Source organism: Melampsora larici-populina (genome assembly GCF_000204055.1).
Source record: "Melampsora larici-populina 98AG31 unplaced genomic scaffold MELLAscaffold_39, whole genome shotgun sequence".
NCBI lineage: Eukaryota > Fungi > Basidiomycota > Pucciniomycetes > Pucciniales > Melampsoraceae > Melampsora > Melampsora laricis-populina.
This window is the reverse complement of record NW_006768803.1, coordinates 743,172-767,853: the sequence shown is the minus strand read 5'-3', so window position 1 is coordinate 767,853 and position 24,682 is coordinate 743,172. Positions and strand designations below refer to the sequence as shown.

Here is a 24,682-nt window from a genome sequence, read left to right as displayed (position 1 = left end):
ACCAGGACTCCTCTAAACCAAGGACGGCCTACTAAGTCGAATTTTTACCAATCAACTAGATCAGTCTTTGGAAACTTCTTCTAGACACTCTACCCCTACACAGACTCTTACTATGACGAACAACATCACTTCTTCTCTTGAGCTCAGCCTCACAACTGAATCTTATACAAGTGTGCCGGACCTCACCGAGGACAACTACTCTTTGTGGCATCAAAAGATTGAGTCTTACATGATGATGATGAATTTGATTGGGATTGTGGATCGCACCGAATCATTTCCCACTGACCCTACTCAACTTGCGACATACAACATTCGCTGCAAGTTTCTTGTTGGTTTACTGCGATTTAAGTTAAGCAATCGGGTCTTTGAACTTTTAGTTAATCAATCAAATCGCAAGAATCCCCAAGTACTCTGGAAAAGGATTGTGGAACACTTTACATCTACCAAAGCTTATAACAGAGCTCGAGTGTTTTCTCAACTCTTTACTTTATCATGCAACGCATATGACTTGCAAGGTCTTATGACAACTGTTCGAACTACAGTGAATAACCTTGCTGCAACTGGTGTTGAGACTGACAATAATGAGATGATTGCATACTTTATTCTTCATCTACTGTCTGACGATCTTGACGACCTTAAAACAATGATCATCCATAGTGCCAAACTAGTTGACAATAAACTTTCCGTTAACTCAGTCATACATCATATACAGGAACATGTAGACCACCAGAAAACCTCTATAAACTCTTCTCGATCCTCTGCGTATAACGTACAATTTAAATCTCCTACTAAACGTACTCCTTCGTATCTATTAAGATAATTAATTCATCTTCCTTATTTGTAACATCATGATCTCTTCCTTAATGTTCATTGCTTCATTCGTGTGTTATTCATGTCATCAATGTTTTTTGCTTCCTTCTTTAATCTTTCTTATTTTACTTTGGTTTCACAAGTTGCTTTTACTATAATAAGAATGTCTGGGTTTTCTCTCCTAAGAGTTTTCCTCTTGTCCATTCTTGTGTGTGTTTCTTGTACCATTAGGTACTCAGATTTTCCTTCACTACTCGTGTTCTCTGTCTGCCTACACCACGGGGCAACTTTGAACTGGGACCACGTGAGATGTAAGTTGGGTATGACCACGCCAAGTCGTTGTGTAGAACAGGTGGCAGCAGTGTGACCGCGGCTACGTGGCCCTCACCCTAGCTTGTCACCCGTTCTACACATGAGCTCGCTGTGAGCAGCAAGATCACGTTACGCTCATGTGATGTACCAGCCTATTAGCGGGTGAGCCGATGTGTGTGAGCAGGACCTGTCAGCCAGCTGCTCAGCACCGGAATCAGCTTGGATGACTCAAATTCTTGAGAACCCAGCAATATTTGTACTTTACAATTTTTTGGTTTTTTTTTATTTTTTTATTTTTTTGAGGGACAGTGACGTCACCGGTTTTTAAGTACTTCTCCAAATTCCATTGACCACCGTTGTCCGTCTAAGTTGTTCCGCACACAACCCCCTCAAACGTAACCACTTCAATCAATCACAGGAAATCTCACTCTCGCATCTTGAATAGCAAGGTTCATCAACTGCATCACATCAATGTAATAGATTGCAAGAACAAACTGGATAACATCATGGTAAGTTTATCTGTCCTTCACATCAATCTTTTCTGTTCGATTTTCTTTTGATGCTATCATATTCATTGATGCCCTTTATTCTCCTTCAACAATATCAATTCACTTATAACATTGTAAGTTTCCCTCTTTTTCTCTTCTCCAAAGACTCATTTTGATTTGATCATGCTCGGTCCTTCCTATCTTGTTCTTTGTGCTCATGACATTTTATTTTGATGATCCACGGGTTGACAGCTTTGAAACTATCCTGTGTTGAATTACTCTGTACTCCACCTTTAGAAGAAGATACAACAGTTCAAAAAAAAATTATCAGGTTTGTTTGTTCTGCTTTATCTCGATCCCTTGAATCATCTCTTACAAAATCGGAATGAAAATCATGAAGAATAGATCGAGCAGAATGGAAGTATGAATTTCAAAAGAACTTATAAAACAATCAAACTTCATCATGCTACTTCAAAGCCAATTTGTCTGAAGTTCAATAAACAATCACTCAATTCAAAACCAAATGAACTAATCAACCTTGACCAATCTTTTTCATTTCTATCGGATCAGGAGAATCAGTAAGATCAGCTATAGTAAAACAAATAAAATCATTCAACAAAACAGATACACTCAAGACAAGCTCCTTTCTTTCAAAGTAACAATCTACAAAAACTTAATAGATCAAGTGAGATGTTCTTGTTCTCAAACATCTTAACTTCACGATTCAAGTTTACTGATTTCTTGTAACTACTTTTTATCTGAATCTTCCTTTTTATCCGACTCTCCCTTGTCCACAGATTGCTCAATCACTGGCTCAATCACCTGTATGTATTAGGTAAGTAATACATACATCTATTTGGCTTCATGTCTCACATTCAGTCATATCTACATCATCATTTCCTTTGATACAAAGATCCCCATCACCTTCAGGTCTATTTTATTTTGTTTGAGTCTTTCTGTCTCTATTTTTTGGCTGTACTCTTCCAATCTTATCTCTTGTATTAGCTTGATATATGTATGTAGTATTGAAGAGTATTTGTCAATGCAAATAGTAGATGAATTCTGTTATGCACAATTCTGTCAGCAAAAAAACAGCCCATCCCAATTTAAGTGGGCTGGCTATTAAGAACAAATAAGGTGAATGAGCACTGAGGGCAATCACTCAACCTGTCATTGGTGATCAAGCCTGTACTGTTGTCATTTCAGATAACTCATCTTGTCAATGTGTGAGTTATTCCACCTCGTCATGATGTGAGATGCTCACCTTGTTATGATAGGGGTTAGATTGGGTGATGCTCACACTGGCTAGCACGTGTAACTCACATTGGGTATGACGATGTAGACAGCATGCAGGGTCAAAATTCACATGAGCGTCACATGCCACCTGCCCCGTGGTGTACTTGGAACTCTTTGTGTTTTATCAAAGCCTGTACGCTTATAATATTCCCATATGCTCAAAGGGGAATCATAACCCAGACACGGCTCATGCTTATGAACAATGCCATCAATTTTTTCCGCACCTGAGGAACAAGGGTTCATGACAGTCCACTTCTAATTCTGCTTCTACTGTGTTACTTGCTACCTACATGGGAGGATTTCTCTGCTCCGCCTGTTCCACCTGCTATGACTTCCACTAGCTGCTGTTCAGAAGCAATGGGATAAAGTGTTGGACTTAATAGAAAGTGGTACCTCTGTCACCATGTTTAGAAAATCAATCATCATTCAAGACCTACTCCAAATGCTCTCAGAGTGTGTTCCTTCCCAACGGGAATTCTATTCAAGCTGTTGGTAAAGGTAGTGTCCTGGTGAAAGCTCTCAACTCGGAATTATCATTCTACAATACATTACACATCCCTTCTCTCATAAGCAACTTGATCAGCCTTTCTTAACTCTTTTCCAAAGGTTTTCAACTCTTTAATTCTGGTGATAACAAGTTTGAAATTAAAAAATCCTCACAAATTGTATTGGATGGGTTTATCTCAAATGGAATTTCTGTCTTGAATCTGTCTCATGGTAAGTCTTTTGGTTTATCTGTTTCAAAGACAACATCACCTGACAACTCAATACTCTTACACAGACACTTAGGACACTTAAACCATTACTACATGACAATGCTCTTTCATTCCTTTGTACTCCCTCTATCTATGTACTTGTTCCACATGTATTTTCAGCAAGCACAAGCACCATTGTCTTCCCTTTCCCAGGAAACCCCTTGTCCATATAATCCTCTTGAAGTTATCCACAGTGATCTTAGTGGCTGTGTTACTCCTGAATCAATAAGAAGGGGTTATTACTATCTTAAACTCACCAATGATTACACCAAGTTTAAACATGTATATATTTTGAAACATAAATCCAAAACCCTTCACTCACTGTCTCTTTGTGGCAGTTGCCCAACAACAAGCGCATGCGGACTGCCTTTGAGGCACAAAGGCAACTCATATGCACTCTTTGACCAGCAAACACCACACAGACATGGTGACTATTTTGTGCAAATCAAAAATTTGGTTGAAAAACAAATTGACTTATCCATTAAGCAATTGGTGAATGACATTGGTGGGGAATTCCTGTCATCTGAGTTTATTGGATTTCTTTGTGATCATGACATTCAATTCGCTTTTAATGCACCATATACTCCTCAACAAAACCCCATATAAGAGCATGGTAAGCATACAACTACAGAACAATCTTGTTGCTTGCTTATGGATGCTCTCTTGCCCTATGATATTCTGGGGGGAGGCTGTCTCTACCCCAGTTTATCTTGAGGATTGTAGTCCTGAAGCAAGCTTAGGCTTCAATACTCCTCAGGTGTTGTGGGCTGGGAAAATACCTGGTATGGACCACTTGCATGTGTTTGGGTGGAATGTATATTTGTTTATCCCCAAACCATTTTGCCTGTCTAAATTCAGTCCAGTGGTAAAGAAATGCATTTTTCTGGGTTATCAGGATCACCTTCACAATTACTGTTTGTGGTTAAGCAGTACTTCTTCTTATCAAATCACTTGCAGTGCACCCTCTTCATTATATGGTTCATTGGCTTATGCAAGTCCAGCAAACTATGTGGATGCCAACTGGTCTGGTTGTACAGAGACTCAACACTCCACAATGGGGTATCCATTCATGATTTTTGGTGGTCCTGTCAGCTGGAAGTCTAAGGATCAGCCTGTTATTTCTCTTTCTACCACAGAGGCAGAGTACAAAGCAGTAGTGCAAGCCAGTCAGGAGTCAATTTGGCTGCATAAAATATTCAACAATCTGATAATACCGACCAATGATAAACTTCCACTCTTCAATGACCACCAAGAAATCTCTCTGGCTGTTAATCCTATTTTCTGTGCTAGAACAAGATACATTGAGATCCTATATTGTTGGATTAGGGAAAAGATAGACAATGGGATAATTTTGCTTGCCAACAGACTGATGTTTGAGATGACTGACTGCTGACTGTTGTACTAAATCCTGATCACATATTCTTAACAAAAGATGCTATGTACGTATGGGTCTTACAGTTGACATGTACAATCTCAATAGATTTTTGAAGCAGGGAGGGTATTAGATAATGAATTTTCTTCCACAGAAATGTGAATACGTTTGACTTAAAAAATACCAGGTATAAAAATACCATAGCGGTTAAAAGGTTTGGGCAAATCCCAAGGCTAAAAGCCAAGGGTGATAAATTACTTAATAAACATGTATGTCCCTACGGGGTGGTAGCGGAAAGAATCACAAACACAATAAACAAAAAACAATAACAAAATATAAATGCAAAAAGAGAATAAAAATATAAAAACTAGAAATATCAAACAAACTAGCAACACACATATCTTAGAACAAACTAACATAGAACAATCAAAATAGCACTCTGAACACTGCCTACACAACTTTTTTTTTAAAAAAAAAATATAGAATAAAATGAAAAATATGAGGAAAATAATAGCTATCATAAGGGAAGAAGGGCGGGTGGGCTTTAAAAAACCGTCTGAATAGATGATAACAGAGTAAAAGAAGATAGAGAAAGTTGATAATGGAAAGACGATGGGAATGAAAACGGTGAGTGGAAAGGTAAACAGGATATGTCATCATATCTGTAAACCACCTAAAAGGAAAACATATCCGACCTGTTAGCACATGTATGTATGTAAATTACAAACCAAGATATCCACATTCCCATCTGTTAATAAGCAAGTTACCGACTACTATTCATCACATAAGATATCATCATTGTCACACCACGGGAATCATTAAGTGTGAAACCAGATTGAGCAAAGTTGTGGTGTCCGGGTCCGCGACTTTCTTCAATTGCGGATCTTGTTTGCCATAGGTTTGCTATAGGTTTACTAGCTTGCATCGAGCTGCCCTTGAGTTGTCCGCCTGAGCTGCAGTCTATGTTATGCATGTTTTTCCTTTCAATATCCTCAGACCACTCAAGATCATGTATGAGTCATGAGCTTATCATGTATATGTTACAAGAGTCTAGACATATGGTACCTCCATTAGTCCATACTACAGCCTGAGTGGATGACTATGTAGAGGGCAGCTCAAGACAAGCTTGCAAACCTATGGCAAACCCATGGCAAACAAGATCCGTGATTGAAGGAAGTCGCGGACCCGGACACCGCGACTTTGCTCAATCTGGTTTCACACTTAATGATTCCCGCGGTGTCAGTGTTAGTTTTCTCTATGACATGTATTCATTATACTACATTTTACTTCCTTCTACAAATCTATCCACTTGTACCATGGCTTTATGAGATCTCATTAGGAAATAAGAATGAATGTATTCTCTCTTAGTAGTTTCCTTTTTGTCATTCATTCTTATATTTTGTTTCTTGTACCATCAGGTACATTTTGCTTTTCCACATCACTTGTGTTCCCATCACTCACCATGTCTGGGTAGTGTTTGCTCGTCGACGAGCAAACCCTACACGGACACGGTGACTGTCTTACTAAGAACCTTTTGTGATCTTCCAAAGCTTGACCTTCTATACTCCTTCCATCTGCAAAAATTTCAAACAAGTTTTGTTCTAATCTACTTCTGAACATCTATCATCAATGAAAATACTGAGACATTCTACTCAAAGAAAAACTTAGATACAACTGAAACACAGTGCAAGATGAAAAGCAGAAGTATTCAAAACGGTTGAGATATAAACAAATCTATTTCCTACCCCAGGAAAATTAAATCTAATCCTCATGCATATGGTTTCTCTAAACCTATGATCTTCTCTTGCCCACCCTCAGAAGTACTTGCACCAGTTGATTCACCACTTGTACCCGTAGAGGATTTAGGCGTACAAATCGAGATTATGTTGACTTGTGTTGCTCTTCTCGATGGTGTATGTAAGTACATGGCTTGTGATTCTTGATGAATCTGCTCCTGCATTGCTTCATCCAGAGTTGCAGTCTCTACAATTGACCTGTCATAATCAGCAGTAGGAGCAGGTCTCTTCATATGTTTCCCATATAGGTCAGCTTGGCTCTCCTGAATAGAGATCACAAAGAAACGCGCAGAGCATAACAGGATCAACTTACGTTTGAACGGTTGGTGGCAATTGCTTCACCTTCACGTTTGCTAATTCCTCTCTGTCTTCTGTTCTTTTCGGTGATGGTCGAATTAATGGAAATTATCTAAAGAGGTTGACATACGTATATCACACGAGATTAGCTTTCCGGATTCTAATTAGAAACGTTCAAAGTGGAACAAGGTAGCTTATCAACACCCACCACAGAAATTGCGTATGCTTGAGTTGAAATGAATCTAGGAATACCCAAGATAGTCGAAAATGGTTCAATAAAGTCTTCTAACGGCCTAGTCTTTGTCGGAAGTCAATGTCCCAGAATTTAACTCACCCCAATGAATACAATGCACCCACTCCCACTCTTCCAAAAACCACCAATGACGCGATGGCCAACAGGGTCGTGGGAAGCGCAGATTCGACGATCAAGATCCCGACCTCATTGACGATCCTAATATTGAGGCGATATATCAGTCATTCTTGACAACCGTAATTTCCTCAGAGAACGTCACTGACGTCATGAAATCCTTCGTCCTTGTTCTTCGCTTGTTGAGGATCGTGAAGAGAGATAGTGTGATGATTGAATCGCTAACGATCTGACCGCCATGCATTTATGGATTGTCAGTGTGATGGAACAAGAAAGCCAGTCTGAGCGCGAAATACAACATACAGCCGCTGCATACATCCTAGAATTTGATTCCACGACCCATGGTTTGTGGTACATTTAGCAACTTTCATTTATAGGGATGAATATTTCAAAAAAATCCGACGAGCTCACATCTGCCATAGCCATTGAGGTTCTAGTAGGTGATGATAGTATGTCACCGAAAGACAACGTCGTGTGATAGCGAATGAAACGCCCAGGTGGTAAGCACAAAACATCAAGATGGTGACGAGAATATATGCCTTTCCTCCCGAAAGAGTCCAGGCTCGTACAGCAAGAACAACTTGGGCTGGAATGAAGGTTAAATCGAATGACTTGAGCTCAGTTAATGACTTCGATCCAACGTAACAAACTACTCACCAGCTGTGATAAGCTAAATTCAAGGATAGGAAAGTAAATGTTGACTAAGTTATGTCAGACATTGATTGCCACATTACTCTTGGATGAGATTGTACTTACGATGCGTGATATCAAAGCATGGATACTGAGATTATAATGAGATTGATCGAAAGTGAAGCCATTTGGATAAGTCGGTGATTCATACACCTCCAGAACAAGCCAGTAGAACTTACCTCAGCAAGGTAGGTATCCTATAGAGCTCTGCGTGATTTCCAAAGACCTCGATGACTGAGTGCATCAGAAACGCGCCAAAGATACTGCCAGGCATTTATAGAGAAGTTGACTCGCTTTAGGTATCTTTTCTCGTAAAATCTTCATTGGATTCTATGAAAATTGAGAGTTGGACCAACTTACGCACAATACGCCGCCTCCACTGTCAACAGAGCCCAAAGCCCCCATCTGAGAAAATGTTGTTCAGGCGTAAGCCGGGCAGCCAATCGAATCGCCTGAACAAATGCGATTCCTGGGTACAAGAAAACATCTTCAACACCTTGGAAAGTTTGATTTGAAGGAAAATGCAAAAAAAACTTACCACCTAACCAACATGCAGCAAAACCCCCAGGAATGAAACTATGGATCGTATCACGCAATATTTGATGTTTCGAGATGAGTTCGCCATCGATGAAGATCATAGCTGCCTCATTGCTTTTGAACTCCATGTGTTACAGGAGCGAACAGAACCCTGGGAAATCCCTCCTATGAACCTTTTATCCTTGATCGACGGTGCCGCGATGCTGAGTAAACTGCGAGTCTGACCAAGCGGAAGAACTGTTTCGGTTTGTGAGTCCAATGCAGGCCTAGTATGCACAAAGAAACTTGAGAGGGTATCGTAACTAACTTGTGGGTGAGGGCTTCTTCAGAATTCGGAACATCAACTTGAGCAATGAGAAACCACCAGACGAGTGCAACCATGAGGCTTTATCATGGTTAAAACACATAGCGTGGGCTTAGTTACAAGTTCAACTGCGTGATGAATCAGGTTGAATTCTACATCCTCTTTCGAAACGCTTGGAATTGTTTGCAGGTGCAGTTTAGTGCCTGGTATCAACTTTATGGCGCCAGCCACCTACAATTGGCGGTGAAGTCGGTATCAGGATCGGCTCAGCCTATGTACAGATTGAGGCGTGGAACCAAAGCTTCGCAATTCGTGGTGTCTCTCAAAATTTAATTTTTACAGATCCTCTCAAGACCTTCCATCTCTATTGTGCCGACATCGAGATCCGGCATGCTCGTCCGATCGAAAACAACATTCATTGTAGTCCATTCGACTGACCTTAAACCTCGGATGTAAACACCATTGTTTTATTTGAGAGTCTTGGATAGCAACATTCTGCAGCAATTACCTGCCTTGATGGTGTATTAGCTGATAAGAAACAAAGGGATGATCCAACAATTGTGAAATGGTTGACCACCCCAAGAGGAAAACTTGTTGGTTTTTGTGTCCTTGGCAATCTAAAACTAAGTGCATGAAATAAAATCCAACATAATTCTTGAACATCCTTCAAAAGATACATACAAAACTTGAATCCACAACAAAACTCAATTGTAAAACAAACCCGTCGAGAAATCAGACCAACAAGTATTTTGGTCGGATCCAGGCATCTTGAAAGAATCGCCTTTTACATTCTTATTATCATAAGAATGAGAGGTGGACAAAATCTAATAATATTTTTCGGGAAGTGTGTTTGTTCTCTGTTCACGCACCTGTTCTATACCCACACACGGTAACTTGAAAGCTTCTGTATAGGACAGCTTCTCTTCAAACTACCTGGTCTTATTGCTTACTGCTATCTTCAAACCTGAGTAAGATGGTAAGCACAATGCATCCATAAATTTTTCTACACAATCAGAACCCCTGCGGAAACAAATCAACCCAAGTCAAATTTCTTGATACAGGCATATGGTTTTGTGATATTGGAAACCATTCTAACAAGTTGTGCCGTTGATTCAAATCATACCACGATTCTATATTTGAGTATGATATGCCCAATCATCTTCTTACCACCAATGTTGGTGGCTTTCACGCCCTAAATATATAAAGATGCTGTGAGAAACTTATATGTCAGATGATAGAGCCATCAGGGACTTCAACAACAAGTATGTACCATAATTCCAAGACATATTGCACTTGTTTTGGACCCAAGAACTTTTCTGTTTTGAGGGTGCACTGTTATTAGAAACCTAGCAATTCTGTTGGATGGATTCAATTGAGCATATATCATCAGCTGTTGTGTCAGTGTATGTACATTGAAAGTTCATCATTGATACAAAAATGCAACTGGATGTGTTTTCAAAGATTTCTGATAGGTAGCTGGTAAGAATACATCCCTGAAAATTGTCTTCATCAAGTTATACCTCCAATGAAGTTCAAAATTTGATGGCAAATATTTTCAAGATATGACTCAAGTTTTCCCTACAGATTCCAAAAACCTATGATTTTGCTTGATGCTGTTTTTGCAAAACAGACCTAGCCCCATCTTGTCCTATTCAAAGCTGCAGTTATAACTTATGGTGTCATATTTGAAGACTGTGTGTCTCATTGGAGTAACCACCACCATTAGATATTGTACCTCAGGAGAGTTTACTTTTTGTAAGACTTTTTCTGTCTTCCAAGTTCCAGGGCTTTGCTATCAACTTATGAATTCAAGATTGTCACCTTCTACTTTTTTGAAGGGTCACAAACTTCAATAAGATTTTAACCATCTCTGATCTGTTATAATGATTGTGCTTGATTTCACCATCAGACTGTAACAGCATGAAGAGTAAGATAAAATGACACATATATTGCTTTTTTTTCTGCAGCTTCCATGATTTTCTATGACTTGCTCATCTATTGGTTACATGATAATAGGGGATGAGGATTCCAAACCTTGAACCCAGGATAAGAAAAAGAGTTACAGCAGATAAGATAGTATGTAAATAAGATTGACTATTTTTCCAAAGAAAGACCTAAGAGTTCTTCATTCCGACTCTTAGAATCCAAGTTTATACTTTCAGGTTTGTATAGACATTTATGGTGTTCAAACCTCAAAATTAATTTGTGTGAGTTTTGTGCAAGTTCTGTGCAAGATATGAATAGAACTTGCACAGATCTTGCACAAAACTTGCAAGTCGGTCTTGCACAGTTTTTGCACGGTCTGGAGCACATAACTCGGGTTGTCAAAAAAATTAATGTGCAAGATTGGTGCAAAAAATCTTGCACAGATCTTGCACGGATCTTGCACATCGGTCTTGCACAGGTTTGAACACCATAATTGTAGCAACATTTGAATCTGAAGTTCAATTATCTCACGTAATGTTTTTAATCATCATAGCATACCAAAATTTATCTTCAGTAAGTAATAATGAATTATGTTTTTCTTCATGAGTGATAACTGTTGAAACAATTTTTAAGCTTGGCCATCTGATATTAAGGGGGCTCAAGTCAAAAATTTTGTGGCCTTTTCTTAAAAAATTGGGGAAAGTTTTTTACGGTACTGTGCTGTAATTTTTTTTCCCAATTTGTAAACAAGGACCGTAAAAAATTTGTGTAAATTTGCTGCTTAAAAAAATTTGGGATGTTGTATAACTTTTCCCAATTGCATAAAATTTTGCGTAAATTTTATGCAATTGGGAAAAAAAAATTACAATAAGAGGTTTCAAGTTCGAATTTTTTATATGTTTTTTTAAAAATTCAGTCAAGTTTTATACAACGCCATAGGATTTTAAACTTGACCGTTTGTAAAAATCCAGCACGCTGGATAATTGAGGTCGTAAAAGAAACTTGACCGTTTCGATGCCCAAGCTTTTAATAACTCAACCTTGGAATAAGGTGCTCGGTGCTGAGGTTCCCTTGCAAATCCGAGAAACCCTTTCTCCTCATGTAAAGACAGGTAAAGAAGAGAGGGAAAACTTGACCAAATAATTTTTATAAGCGTATGTTTACGCTAAATTTAAAACGGGAGACGTAAAAAGGTCGACCGTTTTAAAAATATTTTACGTAAAATTTACAACTTCGTCCAAGTTTTTAAAACGTAAAATCACGTAAAAAATCAAACTTGAAACCCCTTAATAAAAGTAGTAAAATATTTTGACTTGAGCCCCCCTATTACTAGAACAATTGCATATTTTTGCATATATATCCACCAGTTTTGAAAACAAATAGTCCATCCAATTCAAAGTTGATGAAGGTGAGAGCTTTTCCAGCACTGACAGCACAGTGTTGATTTTGATGCACCTTCTCTGGTCAAGAGCAATACATACTCATGGAGCAGAAGCATCCTGTCAATAAAGTAAAAAAACCAGCATCACCTTTGCATATTTCCCCTGACGTCTGTACACATTTCAGCAATCACAATCATTCAGAATTCCTGATAAGCTCCCTGAAGACCACAAAAAAGTGAAAAAGGTGAATCCGGCCGGGGTCGAACCGACGATCTCTCGCTACGCCTATATCGAAGGCGAGCGCCTTACCACTGGGCCACGAATCCATGTTGGTTTTAGCGGTATTGGCATTTGGATCCGCGATACAGTCTCCGTCGATCAGTGTATTGTGAATTTGTGGTGTCAGTCAGTGTGTATGATCTCCACGGAACACGTGCCAGGTGACGAAAGACCAAGTGACACTTCAGCAGTCAACAACGACCAACACTACCACTTCACCATCCAACACCATCTTCAACAACCACAACCACATCCTCAGAGACATCGAAGTTATCATGTCATTCAAAAAAGATGAAGAAACAGGTGGTAAGTCAAGCTCACACTACCATCAAACTAATTCATACATTCACTAATTGGTTTTGATTTCAATTCAGTGGCTCATTTCATGCAAGACAAAACCACCGTCATTCAAGAAGCAAGAGTCTTCAACGAATCACCTATCTCACCCAGAAAATGCAGAATCTTACTTACCAAGATAGTTTACCTTTTATACGTTGGTGAAACGTTTGGTCCACAAGAAGCTACTACACTCTTCTTTGGAGTCACTAAACTCTTTCAACATAAAGATGTAAGTCAAGTGTAATCATACCGATCGAACACTTTGTATGACTCAACTGATCCTCCCTTCTTTTTCCATGATCGGATTCGATATTCTCTTGCAGAGCGCATTGAGACAAATGGTCTATCTTGTCATCAAAGAACTCTCTCATCTCGCCCAAGATGTGATCATGGTGACTTCTTCGATCATGAAAGATATGCAACCGAATTTAGAAGTCATATATCGACCTAATGCGATTCGAGCGCTTTGTCGAGTCATAGATGGTTCCATGATTCAAGGTATTGAAAGATTTTACAAATCTGCTATTGTTGATCGGAATGCATCGATCAGTTCAGCAGCTCTGGTTTCATCTTATCATCTTTATCCAATTGCTAAAGAAGTGATCAGACGTTGGGCCAATGAAGCTCAAGAATCTCTAAATGCTAAAGGACCTAGTTCTACATCTAGCTTTATGCCTTCTGGTGCTGCTAGTTATTTGAGTAGTTTTGGTGGTGGTGGTAGTCAAGCTCAATCTGGATTCCAACCTGTTGCTAGCTCTAGTTATATCACTCAATATCATGCACTCGGTTTACTTTATGGAATCCGTCAACAGGATCGAATGGCTGTCTCAAAGATGATTCAATCCCTTGGTGGTGGAAAGAGTAACACTTTGAGAAGTCCTTATGCACTTTGTATGTTGATTAGATTTGCGGCTAAATTGATGGATGAGGATCCCAAGTGAGTCCGATCATACATCATTGATCATCCGTTATATTTCAAGTACTGATCGACCTATTCTTTTAACACTCAAACAGCTTGCACAAACAGATGCACGAATTACTTGAAGGTTTCCTGAGACATAAATCAGACATGGTCAATTTCGAAGCAGCTCGAGCGATCTGTGAGATGAGAAATGTGTCCGCATCTGAACTTTACAGACCTGTAGCTGTCCTTCAACTCTTCTTATCATCTCCCAAGAGTACACTTAAATTTGCTGCGATCCGTACATTGGCCAAATTGGCTCAACAACACCCACAACCGGTTCAAGCTTGTAATCTTGATATGGAACGTTTGATCAATGACGAAAATCGTGGAGTAGCTACGTTTGCCATCACCACTCTTTTGAAGGTATGTTCTAACTGCTATAGATTTCTTTGAATATACGCTTACTTGGAAGTGAGTTCGGTTTTGTTTAGACTGGAAATGAGGCATCGGTAGACAGATTAATGAAGCAAATCTCAGCTTTCATGTCTGAGATTTCAGATGAATTCAAAGTCACCATCGTCAATGCTATTCGGGCCTTATGTCTCAAATTCCCAGCAAAACAAGCTGTCATGCTCAACTTTTTATCTGGGATCTTGAGAGACGAAGGTGGTTATGATTTCAAACGTGCGGTAGTAGAAGCTATCTTTGATATGATCAAGTTCATTAGCGAATCTAAAGAAACAGGTAATATTCTATTCCTTCAGTCAAACAGACTTACATATCTTTCCAAAAGTGTCACCTCCTCACATTTTCTCTTTCTTGTTTATTGTATGTGATCAGCTCTATCACAATTGTGTGAATTCATCGAAGATTGCGAATTCACCAAACTCTCGGTCCGGATCTTACATTTACTCGGTATTGAGGGTCCAAAAGCTGTACAACCATCTAAATACATTCGATACATTTATAACCGAGTTATCCTCGAAAACGCGATAGTTCGTGCAGCTGCAGTCTCAAGTTTGGCCAAATTCGGTGTCAATGTTTCTGATGTTGGGGTAAAAGCTAGTATCAAAGTCCTCCTGACTAGGTTTGTCATTCTCAGTCTTGGCATCTTCCGGAATGAGATTTTCATATTTTTTTCTTCTTCAGATGTTTAGATGATGTAGATGATGAAGTTAGAGATCGGGCCGCACTTTACTTGAAAGTTTTGAAGGAGGAACCATTGGCTGAAAAATTCGTTAAAGATGGTTTGTCTTTGCTCTTTCTCTGATCTGACTTGGTTCTGTTGTTGACGATTTTTCGTTGTCATGATTGTAGACTCTACTATCTCCCTAGCGGTTCTTGAAACCAAATTAGTTTCTTATATGAGTAATGCTGAAGCAACAGAATCTCCTTTCGAATTGACCAATATTCCTCGTATTAGTCGAGAGCAAGCTCGTCAAGAAGCTATTCGTAAGTGTTTGAACCTTCATCAACTATCGCAATTTTCATTGTTAAAGTTTTTGGTTTTGTATTGGAAAACAGGTGCTCGTCATGAGACTACTACCGATCTTACCGTTTTGAATAACCCTAATAAACCGACGTCTGCTGTTGCGATCGGTGGTCCAAGCCCCAATGCAGCGTCGAGAGCTGAAACTCAATCTAATTACGCTGCTCAACTAGCTACTGTACCTGAATTTGCTACCTATGGACCCGTTCTGAAAAGTTCTTCTAAACCAATACCACTTACTGAGCATGAGACTGAGTATGTAGTGAGCTTAGTAAAGCATGTCTTTGCCGAACATATCGTCTTCCAAGTTGAGTACTTCCTCTCTCGATCACTCAAAGCAAGGGCCTGTTACTGAAGAGAGCTATATCTATGGTATTATAGTTCAATCTTACCAACACTTTACCAGATACGATTCTAGAACAAGTTTCAGTTCTAATGACACCTACTTCACCATCAGATACATTGACCGAGGATTTCATAATTCCAATCCCATCAATTGGAAGTGAACCAGGAACGATATATGTATCATATAGTAGAATAGGATATGATTTAGGTAGTTTTGGTTGTACATTGAAATTTATTTCCAAAGAAGTGGATCCAGAAAGTGGAGAACCAGAAGAAGAAGGTTATGAAGATGAATATCAAATTGAAGAAGTTGAAATTGGTGTAGGAGATTATATTTTACCTACTTATGTTGGGTTTACTCAAGAATGGGATAGGTTAAGGTCTGGTGTGAATGTGACGGAAACGTTCTCATTAAGTTCTTTGAAGAGTTTGGAATGTATGTGTTTTTCTTGGTTTCTTATCACTCTTCTTAACTACATGCTGATCTGATTTTACGGAATTTTTAGCGGCTTGTGGGACAATTATTGAGTTATTGAATATGGAAGCATTAGGAGGAAGTGAACGTCCTACTTCATCTTCTGTTCATACATTAAATTTATCTGGAATAGTGATTGGAAATCAAAAAGGTTCATCAACTACAACAGAAGGAAAAGGTCAAAAAGTTTTAGTTAGAGTTAGGATGACTTATAGTACACAAGCTGGTGTTACTTTAGAAATCACGGCTAGAGGTGAAGATCAAGAAGCTTGTGATTTGATTTTGTCGGCTATTGCTTAGAAATCCTTTGGATTGGGAAGCTTGACTATTTGTGGATGAATGATGTTGTGTATGACTTGCAAACCACAAAGTTAGAGATTGATTGAGAAATGGAAATCTTTTATTGATGCATTTTTTATGATTTTGGTTTTTGGTCAGATGTTAAAATTAGATGAGTTCTTGAAAGAAAAAAAGGTTTATTGAGTTATGTTTGTTTAGACTAACTGGATATATTTCATTTGAGATTTTCAGAAAGGTTTATGTTTGGAGGGAAGGGCAAGGGAATCATGGATTTGACTCTAACTTTTGGCTCAAAAAAATTGTTGACATACAGTGATCGGCATTTCGTTATCTTGTATTCGCACTTATTGGGCTCACCCTATCCTAGACTCAGGAACTTCTGCTCATTGTGCTCAGCCGATCCTAGAGTCAGGAACTTCTGAAGTGCTTTACTGCTCATGGATTGAGCTGATACTCGTCACTGAAAAACTTGACTTGAATTTTTACTTATTTTGAATGTTGAGCTCGAAAGCTCTCGTATATAAACCACAGTCATGTTAGTTCTATTTTCAGTGTGCAATATTCACCATTACTTCAGATCATATTTGCTTTATATCACACTCAAGCCACGCCTTGTTTGTCGATGTTAGCTTTAGACGTGAATCTCAAGTGAGAACTACAAGATTGTATTTACACTGCACCTCTTGTCTCTTGACCTGGAGTGATTTGCTTTCTGATAGGTCTTAATTGAGGTTCTAACTTTGACCAAGTCCACCTTCAAGGCCTACCCCAAAAAAGGAAGAAAACAATTACATTCCTCTTATCCTGGAAGATGCTACATACATAAATAAAACTCTTTCCTCACCGCCTCTTGTAAACATACTTTATCAGCCTTCAATCAAAGGACACATTACTAACAAGCATTCCAAAATATCTAAGCAGATCCCTTTTGCTTGCCGAGTCCTATATACTGAAGTGGACAACGTCAAGGAGATGGATTTCAGGCAAACTTCACCTTACCCAGACTCGCCAGTCAGCAATGTTACTCTTTTCCAGATATATACAGATCGCACTTGGCGACATCGTGACTCTAGATAGAGGTCAAACATAAACTGATATCCTCCACCCATACCTGCTCCTTTCTTTCCGCGTATTCCGGTACCTGCCTGCTGTTCTGGTCCCCATGTAACATCAGTCAAATCACTAATTAAGAAATCCATCTCTGTCAGATCCACAGGAAACAGAAGGAATTGGTTCATGAATTTTGGAATGAAGAAAAAAGATGTGTCCTTTGAGAAAAGACTGGTAAGCGTATTTGCTTTGTCTATGTAGCAACTTCTAGGACCAAAGGAATTGTCTTCTGGACCTATGTGTATGTGTCGTCTTTGTTTTCTTTGGATGCATATGCCTTGAAGCTGGAATTTTCAAGTGAGATTTGAAGTTTATGAAATTTTTGCCTGTTTAAAAGAGCAGTGGAAAATCTTTTGGAGTTTGATTTGTAACAAAGTGTGGAATTTAGGATATCATGATAGGGTTTCAAGAGAGCTTTTGGTGATATGATTGGGTAGAAGTTTGAACAAAACCTTTCATGTTGACATGTATAGGGACTCAGTTTTATGAATAAAATAAACTCACACTTAAAGAATAATTCTGACAGATGTTTTTCCGCTTCAATTCTTAATTGATACTTTTGGCATTTTTGGAATCATAATCTTAGTGGATTTACTACTGGATATACATTGTCCTGTAGTTTTGTTTGGTTTTGAATGCTTTGGGATGAATCAGTTGAGAAACATTGGATTCAAATTTACACTTCTATTAAGATGAATGTTTGAGAAAATTGTTTTGATTTTTTACTTGATAGAGGGGTTCAACTTGTCCACAATTGTGGTAACAGTTTGCCCACCAGTTCAAAATTTGTTGATACCAGAAAAAAATGTACACTATGTGCTTCTCACTCACGTGGGGTGTTTTCTTTTTGTAAAAAGATTGAAACAAAATTGAGCGGCATTTTGATGTAGGATGTTTATGCAAGTGCTTTTCTTCAATTTGAAGTTCAACCACCAAGACTGGTGGTATTGAAGATAATCAATATTTTTAAGAAATCTTTCATATAAAATTCGACAACAACTTAAATTCTACTCAGGATCTCATAACATTGCCCACATATGAAAGGTCCTGAATTGACGAGTTATGAAAACATCAAGCAACGCAAGAAAGAGAAGATGAGCAAAAGAGTTGTACAAACTTTCTATGTATAGTGGACAAAAAAGATCAAACAAAAAAACAAAATAAGAAACTACAATAAAAGAATCCAAAGCACCAAGGTTCTAGGAAATTGACTTGGTTTATGGTATAAACAATAGCAGGGGACTGATATACTGGGCCATAGCTAAGAAGGCCACTACATATAGAAAAGAACTGATGAGAAACTTGAGGGTATATGTAGTGATCTAAATGGTGATAGCGCAGGGAAAGGCTGACATGTGAGACTAACATAAAAGCGGCTAAAGATTTTTGTAAAGATTTTTTTACATACTTTGATTTTTTTTATACATAGCAGGACGGGGAACCAGAAACGTGATAGAATAAGTGATAATGAAACAATGGAAGGATAGCTGTAAGAAAAGCTGAATTCAGAATCGTTCCAGCACTGATTGATTATCAAGATCATGAGGGAATTTACATTGTGGTACATATGAATCTCGTCGAATAAGCCTGATGAACCCGTTAGATCGATACCTAGTTGTCGTCGATCAAAGCACCGTATTCGAGAGATTCGCTCTGATAGCGCAGTGGACACGAGAAAGAAATGAAGTCAGTAAGAAGTATCAAAAACCAGAGAAAAAGTAATGGAATCTACCTCGTCAATGTTAGTCAGTTCCATGCCCAGGACTTGGGAAGCGAGAGGAATGGGCTTAGGGATCTTGGAGTGGTCGGTCACAAGAATGATAGGTCCTTTAATCGAAGGGCGGTAGGTATGTTTCCGAGAGGAGGTGATTGAAGGGTTGTGCTTAGCATCTTTCAGGATCAGAGGGATTGTCTTCTTGGATCGAGCCTTGACGGGAGTGGATTCCGGGATTAGAGGTTTGACTGATTTTTTGGGGGAAGCACTGCGGTGGACAGGGGTTGGAATACACTGGAGGGGCCTGGGTGAGAGGACAAAGTCCGGTCTTCGATATCTCATGATTTGGCGAAGTAAGATATCTGATGGTGGACGGACAGGTGGGGAGAAGGAAGGATTTGCTTGATTTTGACGGCTTTGTGGAGGCATGATGAAGTGATTTGAAACAAGTGGATGGTGGGATTTGGATAGGAGTAAGAGTGAAGTTGGTAAGAAAGATGGAAGGATCAAAGAAACTTGAAACGAAAATACCATGATGCTGAGGCGCAAACATGACATAAATACATAATTGCATTTCTCAATCACATTTCTCAATCGCATTATCCAAGCATTAACCAAGCATTATCAAAGCAGTACCAAAGCATTATTTGTGATACAAGCACCAAGGCCAATTTTGGTTGTACGACTTGTGAGTTTCTCTTGCACACTCTTATGATGGTTTGTTCAAGATTTACTTCCAGCCGTTAAAGTTATAGGTATGTTTTCTCTCTTCATCTTGCTTCACATTGGTTGTCTCTCTGTCTTCCACACCCGTAGGGCAAGAAAACCTTTTGGAATTCTGATGGCAAACAACGGTGATAAAAGGAACACGCAATGAGACTTGGCTGCCTGACGGTGTGATATTTTCTTCTCCGCCTTTTGCCAGGAAACAGCTCATGGTCAGCGTGTCTTTACTTTAGAAGGAGAAAATCAGAAATCATTATCATTAGAGCCTGAAGCAGCGTTCCAAACATGGATGCATACTCATAGTTCCCTTCTCGTTTCGCTTGCCTGTGAAAAGCTATGGATGGCCACATGAATGACATGAATGGCTTGAAAGACTGTTTAGTTTCGTTTCATCCGAATACGTCTATATACATTTAATATTGAAAGGTAAAAAGCTTGGAAAAGTCAATCAGCATATGAAGGCTAAGCGTTTCCACCAGTGAAGCGTTCCATTGTCTATATGAATCAGTCATCAAACCTCTTTATAAGACTCAAAAACCACTAACTTTGATATGAATTGACATGTAACACAGATGAATCATACTCATTCGTATCTTCTATCATGTATCTACAAAATCCCCACATATCTTTATCAAAAACCACCTCAAGTGACATTCTTCTTATTCATTCTTTGATTAAATTGTGCTAAATCTTTTACAAGTTTCCCAAAGTTATCTGATATCTGTAAACTAGAATTAATCCAACCTGGTAATTTCTTTTGACTATTTTCAGTACCATATCTTGAATCCAAAAGGATGATCGACGACCAATCATTTGCGTGTCGAATTGATCTACCTGTCATTTCCAAATTTTATATTTATTCAGTTCTTATTCCAAAGCAAACTGAGGATAATTGTAGTAAAAAGAAGACAATCGATATTGGACTGACCGATTGATTGGTTCTGTAAATCAATCAATTAGATACAATTGTCAATTTTAGCTGACCAATTACAAAATTAAGAAAATCTACTTACGACAGCTTTAAATGCCATATTAGAATCTGGGAAAAGACATATCAAACATTGATATAAAGATTAGCATTCTTATAATTCCTAATCTTATTAAATGGAAAAATCTTTCATTATTCTAAGAATACGTACACAAAGCCGCACCAGCTTCACGTTTACCTCCACTCAAAGTTTCAGCATACTTGATACGTTCTTTAAGTTCGATAGAGTTTGCATTAGGATACGGTATACCGATCACTATTACTGCTCTACAAAGCTCATTAGAGACTGGAGAAAATTAAATTCCGATTGGTGAAAAGAAAGTAATTTCTCTAGAGTTATCAAGGAATCTTACAATTTATACCCTCTGATAGTTTGCCACCTACGACTGCAAAAAGTAAAGCACCTGTTTGAGGTAAAGTAGGAGATGTGATGGCTGAAGCGTAATCTTTGAGTGTCGTTTCTACATCTGCCGAGCTCTTAGGTTCATTGAAAACCTTGATATTTATGAAAGATTAAGAACAAAAGTCTCATCTAACGTGTTAAAGTATAAGCAAAAGACTCTGAAAACTCACCTTTTTTCGATTTTCTAACCTACTCAACAAGCCGCTAGTTTTCCAACGATCTCTTAAACTGTCTAGAATAGCATAGGAAGGGAAGAAGCAGACAATTCCATCCTTCACAACATTACAAATATTGGAGATTGATTGGCCTAGATCATCAAGCTAAAAATTCCTCAAGTCTTCATTAGATTACAGTCACAATTTTATTTTTTATGAAGGAAATTAGATAAATACCAGCTTATTATCTCCCCTACTTGCAAATTTTAATTCTAGTGGTGTCTTGCTAGGTCCATGAGGAACGACTCTGACCAGCAAATTTTCTTGGGGTACAATCTATTGAACAATTTTCGTCAGTCAAAATTTTGGTTGATCTGAGATTGAAGATCAGAGAGAACTGACGTGAGCACATGCGAATTCCAAAAATTGGTCAGGACCGAGGTATGGAAACAACTGGGTTCGAAAATCACTGATCTGGGTAAGATAAACATAGTCAATTTAAGTAGTAAGATTCCTTTCAATACTTTTCAAGATATCATGAAAGGAATAAAACGCACAGGTGCCATGGTACCACCAGCCAAAATCACTGATCGAGCTTCGGATGCCACATCCCTAAATGTTTCAGAAGGATTCAAAAGCTGATATCTTAAGGTGACTACCACTTTTTTCTCATCAGTACTAGACCGCTCAGAGCTCGATAAAACACGTCCATCTTTTTCTGCATTAGATAAAGCTAGCATAAATGATTGAATTCTGTAAAAACCAGTTACAAAAGTTGAACGGGTCTTGAAAGCTTGAATGAGAATAAAAAACGGATTTCAGTTTTGATTGTCTCTTGACATGAACCGAACTGATATAAAAATGTAATTTTACCTTTGTCATCCGAATCGGTGTTATTCATTACAGTTTCTACTTTAGTAGCGTATCCTGAGATCTTATTAATGATTTTACTTTCATTGAGGTATTCTTCTAAATCGTGCATATTGAGTAAATCTAAAACCCCAGTTTTTTGTAAAAGAGAATTGGTAGTGATAATCTCTTCATGTTTTCCTAAATTCTTAGGTAAAGCTTTTGCCAATTCATCACAATAATTTCCAAGACATTCGAAGACACGTACAAGTTGTTGTAAATGTACTAAGTTGGATCCTTTGAGTTTTTTTTCAAACTTTTTTATATAGATCTTGAATGAGTTTTTTACTAATTCTAGAAAATTTGATGAGATTGATGTTGAATGAATTGCTAATACATTGTCAATCAGATTGTGTGCTTCATCAACGATGATCACATTACTATCGATATTTTTCATTTGTTCAGTGATGCTGATCTTTGATTTAGCCTGCGAGAAAATACTGACTCTGTCAATGAAATCCCCAGGGCATTTCGCGACGACTTCTGTAATAGCTGGAACACAAATCATGTATTTCAGCCAAGGCTCCAAGAGTGAAAATGTGATCAACAAGCTTACTAGATTGTAGGGCAATGTGACAATCTATCACCTAGACTGTACTCAGCTTATTGTGCCACAAGTTTATAGGTGTCCTGTTCAGATCCTCCTCACCTGAGCTTGCCTTAAAGCTTTTCGAGCGCCGTAGTACGGACATACCCCACGCTCTTTTCCAAGACTTGCTAACTCTTCAATATCCCTCACTTCAGACTGTCGAGCGTAAGAGAGATTCAGATCATTCGGTAAAACTCAATTCTTTAGTCAAAGATGAGACTAACGAGGGCGTGATCACGAAACTCATTCATGATCACATCGTCTTCCATAGGAGGAAGATAAGGACATCGGCATGCTTTATCTGTCACAGTGAGAAATTGATAAGAACAATTTCAGTGAGGAATCGAGTAAAAAGTTAGCAACAGCTCAAGTAGAGTACTTACCTCCCTTCTGAAGATCTGTACAAGCCTCGTTGAGCGCTTCCAGTGATTTTGCCTTCTTTTTGACTTCTTCATTAACGCATAGATTCGACCTAGATCCTAGTGCTATCAAGCGAGTTCCGAGACCGAATGAAGTCTTACGAAGTTCGCTCACAAATTGACTGAGCTGGGAATGTGTACGGGATGTGAAGTATATCTGATTCCGCGATGGAAAAATATACGAAAAGGTGATGAGAATCTAGCATGAAAAGACAGAGAGTGATAGGGTATACCTTTTTTGTGTCAGGTTCGAGCATAACCGGTTGATGTCTAGCACTGGGTCCACTATACCTATAGAGCCAAGATTATTAGCCTTTTTTTTATCATTATTAAACTTGACCCTCACTTGTCAATCATCTCCTGAACACTACGAGGAAGCCCATTAGGACCGATTGTATCTTCTTGGCCCTCATCATCTTCTGGTGCAAATTCTTCATCAGATTGATCAGATATGGTAGCAATTTTCTACGAAGAAAAGTCAGTGATAAGATGACCAAGCCTTTGTTAAAAGACCTTAGAAGGTGTGGTAGTTGGTGTTGTACATACCCGTCTTTTACTGGGAGCGTCCAGTTTCCGATTTTGGTTTCGCTTAGCTTCTGACTCTTGACATCTGATGGCAAGAAGTCGTTTCTCTAATTCTTCTTCACCTGCCAAAAGCTCGCGTTTTTTACGCTCGATATCTTGTTTCAAAACCCAATCGGGCTCTTTGAGTTTGTATGTGTAAATATCAGCAACTTGAAGCAGCAGTGTTGTAGATAGATATAGCTGACCATCTGGACAGTCTGCTTTTAGCTTGGCGGTAAGTGTGGCCACTGCTTCTTCAGTTAATCTTCTTCGATCCGAATGAAGCCACGTCAATGTAGAACATATAATTGAGAGCGATTTTCCCTATTCCTTCATCCTGAATCAGCCCCCTTCATAAAGAAGCTGATCTACAAGGGAACACTAGAGAGCGACTGACAGTTCCGGTTGGACTCTCAAAAATTCCAACTTTGTGTTCCTCAACAGCTTGGAATAAGTGTCGCATAAATTCTTTTTGGATGTCATCTGGATAATTCCCAGGAAGAACCCAAAGTATTGGTTCAAAGAACCCCCCCGATCAATAAAGGGTCTTAGTCTGTAATGGATTTGGAGATGCTTCGAGATCACATACAAGGTGTGAATGGGAAAGAAAATTCTTCAGGCGGCGAAAGCGAGAAGGCGTCT

General features: G+C 38.7%; 4 protein-coding genes across 4 annotated transcripts; 1 reads left to right on the top strand and 3 right to left on the bottom strand.

Annotated features, from left to right (window-relative positions):
- Nucleotides 1-6,801: 6,801 nt before the first annotated feature.
- MELLADRAFT_90713 (uncharacterized protein) lies at nucleotides 6,802-8,848 on the bottom strand (the record flags this gene model as incomplete). Its single annotated transcript, XM_007413855.1, has 12 exons — nucleotides 6,802-7,092; nucleotides 7,143-7,238; nucleotides 7,335-7,419; nucleotides 7,461-7,577; nucleotides 7,643-7,722; nucleotides 7,797-7,812; nucleotides 7,905-8,073; nucleotides 8,151-8,163; nucleotides 8,250-8,274; nucleotides 8,363-8,446; nucleotides 8,544-8,679; nucleotides 8,722-8,848. 12 exons carry the CDS (start codon nucleotides 8,846-8,848, stop codon nucleotides 6,802-6,804), a joined length of 1,239 nt encoding a protein of 412 aa, XP_007413917.1.
- Nucleotides 8,849-12,886: 4,038 nt separating this feature from the next.
- MELLADRAFT_44773 (uncharacterized protein) lies at nucleotides 12,887-16,580 on the top strand (the record flags this gene model as incomplete). The annotated part of the gene is made up of 11 exons (XM_007413878.1): nucleotides 12,887-12,917; nucleotides 12,986-13,179; nucleotides 13,274-13,887; nucleotides 13,965-14,277; nucleotides 14,346-14,598; nucleotides 14,695-14,941; nucleotides 15,004-15,101; nucleotides 15,172-15,306; nucleotides 15,379-15,650; nucleotides 15,725-16,124; nucleotides 16,195-16,580. The coding sequence occupies 11 exons, from the start codon at nucleotides 12,887-12,889 to the stop codon at nucleotides 16,461-16,463; spliced, it is 2,826 nt and encodes a 941-aa protein (XP_007413940.1).
- A 2,680-nt stretch (nucleotides 16,581-19,260) lies between these two features.
- MELLADRAFT_66105 (uncharacterized protein) lies at nucleotides 19,261-19,716 on the bottom strand (the record flags this gene model as incomplete). The annotated part of the gene is made up of 1 exon (XM_007413854.1): nucleotides 19,261-19,716. One exon carries the CDS (start codon nucleotides 19,714-19,716, stop codon nucleotides 19,261-19,263), a length of 456 nt encoding a protein of 151 aa, XP_007413916.1.
- Nucleotides 19,717-20,656: 940 nt separating this feature from the next.
- Nucleotides 20,657-24,527, bottom strand: MELLADRAFT_38383 (uncharacterized protein; the record flags this gene model as incomplete). The annotated part of the gene is made up of 18 exons (XM_007413853.1): nucleotides 20,657-20,843; nucleotides 20,938-20,954; nucleotides 21,027-21,052; nucleotides 21,153-21,287; nucleotides 21,355-21,496; nucleotides 21,575-21,724; nucleotides 21,797-21,895; nucleotides 21,962-22,033; nucleotides 22,117-22,352; nucleotides 22,433-22,848; nucleotides 22,914-22,960; nucleotides 23,025-23,048; nucleotides 23,118-23,251; nucleotides 23,441-23,633; nucleotides 23,843-23,941; nucleotides 23,990-24,180; nucleotides 24,247-24,364; nucleotides 24,438-24,527. Coding segments are annotated over 18 exons (2,376 nt in total), but the record flags the coding sequence as incomplete, so codon positions are not given.
- Nucleotides 24,528-24,682: the final 155 nt, after the last annotated feature.